The sequence below is a fragment of the Arachis ipaensis genome, chromosome B5 (genome assembly GCF_059453495.1).
Source record: "Arachis ipaensis isolate K30076 ecotype BB chromosome B5, ASM5945349v1, whole genome shotgun sequence".
In the NCBI taxonomy this organism is placed as follows: domain Eukaryota; kingdom Viridiplantae; phylum Streptophyta; class Magnoliopsida; order Fabales; family Fabaceae; genus Arachis; species Arachis ipaensis.
Window position 1 is genome coordinate 35,672,404 of NC_142440.1, and position 5,359 is coordinate 35,677,762.

General features: G+C 35.0%; 1 protein-coding gene across 1 annotated transcript; it reads left to right on the forward strand.

Annotated features, from left to right (window-relative positions):
- Positions 1–2,992: 2,992 nt before the first annotated feature.
- LOC110271896 (uncharacterized) lies at positions 2,993–5,069 on the forward strand. Its single transcript, XM_088486378.1, has 5 exons — positions 2,993–3,073; positions 3,264–3,389; position 4,006; positions 4,239–4,382; positions 4,903–5,069. The coding sequence occupies exons 1-5, from the start codon at positions 2,993–2,995 to the stop codon at positions 5,067–5,069; spliced, it is 519 nt and encodes a 172-aa protein (XP_088342504.1).
- Positions 5,070–5,359: the final 290 nt, after the last annotated feature.

A 5,359-nucleotide genomic window follows, 5' to 3' on the forward strand; every position in this document is an offset into this window, starting at 1 on the left:
TTGCTAGTTATAATAACAACGCAAGCACAACTATATGTACTTAGAACACATGATTTTTTTTTTTTTTTAGTGTATATAGTTGTATAATTTTCTGCTAGCTGAATTACGTGCTCGCGAGGTTTGATTACTACGTGGCACTTTAAGAAAATGTATAAAGTAAATCATATGAAACCAAGTTTCCTTGAAATTTTGTAGGTTTTGCCGTGTTTCGCTATAACGGTATTTTTCATGTCCAAAGTTTTGGTTAGCCAGCTAGCCTACAAATGCACACTAATAATAAAGGCATGAGTTCTTTGTCTTTATCAAAGGTACGTACCTTTGGAATGATTAGGCTTCTTCAAACACGAAGAAGGAGAATAATAATGACCTAATAATAATGATGAAAAAGTTGAAGTTATTCCTGTTGGTACAACGAACTAATGGGCATGAAAAGCATGCAAGTGAAGTTAGTACTACGCTCTATGATGGAAGCCAAAAAGAATCAAACCTCTCTCATTTTGTGCAATCACGCAGGAACTCTGACCAATCTTTCTCGGACAACAAACTGCAGTTTGAAACAACAAACCATGTGCATGCATCCTCAGTCTTGATGATATTGAGGAATAAGTAAACATGGAATTATCGACTAAAGAGAATTTACATAAATACTAAGACTTGTTTGGGCTCTATTATTGAAAAAGATGTTTCTTTAAATGATAATTTTTTAAAAGATTTTTTGTAAAAATAAAAATAATTTTATATTTAGATATTTCATGTAAAAAAATTTTTTTATCTATCAATTATGTTTGGATAAAATAAGATAAAAATATTTTTTTGTTTATTTATTATGTAAAAATTATCTTTTTTAAAAAAAATCTTTTAAAAAAAGAAGTAAATTGTAACTTCTTAAAACTATTATTTTTTATTTTTCTAATACTTTTATTTTATTATTAAAAATTTGTCAAATACATTAAAAGTAAAAAAAAAAGATAATTTGTATTAAAAAATCTTTTTTTTTATCGATTAATGGCGCCCAAACAAATACTAAAGACTTGGATTAATATATATATTTGTAAAGAACACTACAAGAAAAAAGGTCTATGGCCACGCTTTTTTTTTGTTACGCTTTAAAAGCGTAGCCAAAAGTGGTCTATGGCCACGCTTTTATGAGGGTGGCGATAAAATAAAGATTTGGCCACGTTTTTTTTTGCTACGCTTCAAAAGCGTGGCGAAAGGTGTCAATGGCCACGCTTTTATGAGAGTGGCAATTGATGCGAGATTTGGCCACGCTTTTATTTGCCACACTTAAAAAGCGTAGCTGTAGAGAGAAACTGCCACGCTTTTAAAGCGTAGCAACAGAGTTTTGTTATTGCGGCGTTCGAAAAGCGTAGCCGTTTCCTAGAAGCCTTTTGGCACGCTTTAAAAGCGTGGCCAAAAGGTTCCCTCGGAAAAAAAAAGGTGGGGATAAATTAAAAAACCCCTTCTTCGTTTAAAGACTCAGTTCACTAAGAGAAAGAGGTTCATTGTGCGCTGCCCTAACCCCTTCTTGTTCGTGCTCTGCCCTAACTCCTCCATCAAAAGCCCCAACGCGACGAGACACTCACTGCCCTAACTCCTCCTCCTTCATTGTGCCTCGCCCTCACTCGTCGTGGATGCTCCCCTTTGCCGCTGCTCCCTTACGTCGCTGCAAAACCCTAACCCCCTAACCCCTTCCGCGCCGCTCCCTTCCTACTTCTTGCTTCTTTGTAAGTCCTCTTCTTTTATTTCTTTTCCTATTTCACCTTACCCCCTCTCACTCCCTCCCCCCCCCCTTTCTGTTCATTTATTTTTTACTTTTAATTACCTGATTCGTTGAAATCAGGATGTATTGAAGGCAATCTCGTTGAAGCAGAAGTGGGATTTGAACGATTTACGGGTTCTTAATTCGGAATCTGTTGGAAACAGGTTCAGGTTCGGAACGTTTCAGAACTTCGAGTTAAGAATTGGGTTTGGGAAAAAGAGCAATTTTTCTGTGAAATTCCCTTAGCCACAGGCGCTGCAGAAGCAGAACGCGGTCACCGCCGAGGCGCCGCACAAGGCACAGAAGCAGAAGCACTTCGTCGCCCGCTCCTCCTCCTCCTAAATCGCGCAGTCCCAGTGTCGTTGCGAACCATCACAAGCTCAAAAAAGACGAAGAAGAAAAGAGAAGGTAACTGATTTTTGTTATTTATCCCTTCATTTATTTATCTATTTTGTAGTTTGTGTTCGTGATTTTTTTCCTGAATTGGTTGATAATTTAGTGTGTAATATTGGTGAGAAAATGTGAAACGAAGAGAATTATATTGGTTGAGACTAGCAATTTCTGATTCGTGCTTGCTAGTTTTAACTTTAATTTATGAAGAATGCACCGCACTGAAAATTGGGTATGTTGAAAATGCGTGATAATTTTAGCAGTTATTCGATGTATTTTAGCTGTTATTCGATGCTTGCTAGGTTTTTGGGGACCTCAAATATAATTTCGAGAGGGTGAGCCTTTGTATTTCTATAGTTAACATGAATATGAAGATATAAATCTGATAGCAGTTTGGAGATTATGTATGTGTGCAGATTAAAATAGGGGGAAGAAATTTTCATGGACTTAATTTATGTAAATTTTTTTCTCTTACTCTTAATACTATTTGTTCCTTTGTCAATAATGTTTAATCCCTTCGTCCCTCCGCCTTCGTCCCTGCTGGTAATGTATTCATTATCAGTTCTATTAGTTAAAAAATAATGTTAAATAATATTGTTGAAGTAAAACAGACCTAGAAGAAAGTCACATTGAATAAGATGTTGAGTCGAATGCAAGGTGTTTGGTTTTGGTTTTGGTTGATTGCCCTGTTATGAAATTAAAGCAACATTTTGTGCTATGTATGTTGGTTTTGGTTGACTGCCCTGTTATGAAATTAGTGTAGCGAGTGGTATGTGACTTGAGGGAATAGAGGTCGTTTAAATGTGTATTGCATTTGGAGGCAGGTTGAGAAAAAAAAAGGACATGGCGTTCCTAGCAGCAGTTTTTATTCTTCCTGCAGGCAGTCTTTTCATTCTCTTAGGCCTTATTGTTAACGCAATGCAGGTAATTAATTAAGATCCAATCTGCAAATCGCGTTGTTATATATCCAAATATGTGTTGACTTTATTTAACTATTGTCTCAGTTGACTTCTTTAACTATAGCTTCATCTGTAAAATATGTATCTAAGCTTCTTCTTTGATGGATTTATGTCATGTTGATTCATATTCTGTTTTGGTGCCTGTCCTTTATCAGATTCAAGAATCTGACGAAGCAAGAAAGAAGTTCTCAAATGCTAAATCTCTTTCTTCCTCCCAATTTTTTGGAGATCAGAACAAAGCTGCAGACGTGGCTGCTCAAGCTACTTTGTCAAAGTTTTCAGTATGTATTTTTTTCATTAATGAATTATTCGTAATTTTCTGAATCTACACAATCAGGTAGATAATAATAAGACATGCACATTGAAGACACAATTGTGTTCTAGGGAGCACAGTTTTCTTTTCAATTTCTTTCTGGCCATTGCAAATATAGTTCTCCAATCCGTGTTTGTAGGCATGAAAATCATTAGTCAGATAAAAATAAGGCAGGACAAAAAATAATTTCTCAACAGCCTCTTGCTAAAACTTTCCAGTGTTTTAGTGTTGAAATCCACCGTCCCAGTGTAAATTGAATAAGTTGGAATCCATTTGTTTGTGTTTTATGTTCAATTAGTTAAGCCATTTGCTATCAATACTGAGAAGCAAGCCATAAAGTTAATACATGGAAATGATGGATTTTGACATATAGTACCAGAAACCCTTAATCATGTCATAAAAAGGACAACAATGGCTAACTAAGAGGCCTGAATAGCTTTTATGCTTTATCAAAGTGCATTATTGTTTAATATAGTTAAGATGAGGTTTTACTTGTCCCATGGATTATCAAATTCCTAACCTGATATTTTTTAGGAGATATTTACTTTTGCTTTTTGGATTTTGGTACACTAATAATATAAAAGGGTGTAACACTGTTATCCAATCATATATTAACATTAGCAAATTCAATATCTTATATTATCCCTTCAAAACAGGGGCCTTTAAAAGTTGATGTTTGACAAAATTTATCGTCTTCTATTTTCAGGGTTCATCTGCCATCTCCAGTGCTGTTCATACCCTCGTTTGTGTTTTTCTTCTACTTCTTATTATTATCCTTTATAAACTGTTTGCATTGCATTCATATATATAATTTCAGGATTTCCCGAGAGTTCTGAGGCTGGCGAAGCTGAGCAACAATGGTGTTGTGCTCTTATGCAAGAACATGGGTTTTTCTTTCTCTTCCCTCAAATGGAGGAACCTTCTGGGAGGACATGGTTCAAGCGGTGGTGTTTTTCTTTGTGTTAGTTTCTTAATCTACATCTGCTATTGTGCTTTTAGATATTCTCTCTTGTCAAAGTTGGGTTGTCCCAGAATTGATGAAAAATGAGTAATTGCTTACAATTAGCCTTTCTAGATTGTCTTACAATTCCTGTGCTTTTGGTTGCAGGCATATGTGGAAAAGGTTCACAAGGCCTAGTGAATGCAGTTTAGAAAATTTAGCCACCTAATTTGTGGATTCTATTTTAGGAATTGTTATTTATTGTCTTAGATGTGTATTATGTTTCCTTACACCCAGATTTTTATTTTAGGATGAGGACATTTTCCTTTGGGATGAGGACCTTGGAGTTTAAGAGTTCCACCCAGATAAGAATGTTGAATACCATCTCTGATTTCTTAAAATTAGAAAAAATATAGTTTGATGCTCTTAGATTGTTTAATTAAAAACAAAATTGGTGGAGATTACTTCTGTTTTATTTTTTTTTTAAATGGGCACTCCTATAATGTTACAAAATCTTAATGATTCTCAAATGATTTTTCAGTTATATATCTATCATTAAAAGTGAAGGGCTGGAGATTTCACAACCAGCACTTGATCCTCAACTTTCTGAAAGGTCTTGCTGTGGAGATTTCACAACCAGCTCTGGAGATTTTTCAGTTACTTACTGTGCTTAGAACTGGGCTTCGACTTTCTTGGTATCCAAATTGAAAGGTCTTGCTGAGAGAAAAAAGCTAGAGGACTTGACAATTGGTCCAGTTCTCACTGTAAGTACATGTCTTTCATTTTCTTAAATTTAAAATTAAAATAAGTGTTGGCAGCTTCATACATTTGTGTATTATTCTCCCTAAGATATGATTTGTGGAGAGAGAACTACTCTTGAGTGCAGTAAGTGAGAAGATATGAACGAATTCTAGAGTTAATTGAAATAAGTTATACATAACTATTCTAGTGTTCATATCCATGCTTTTGATTGATGATTAAAAAGGAGTTTATCTGGT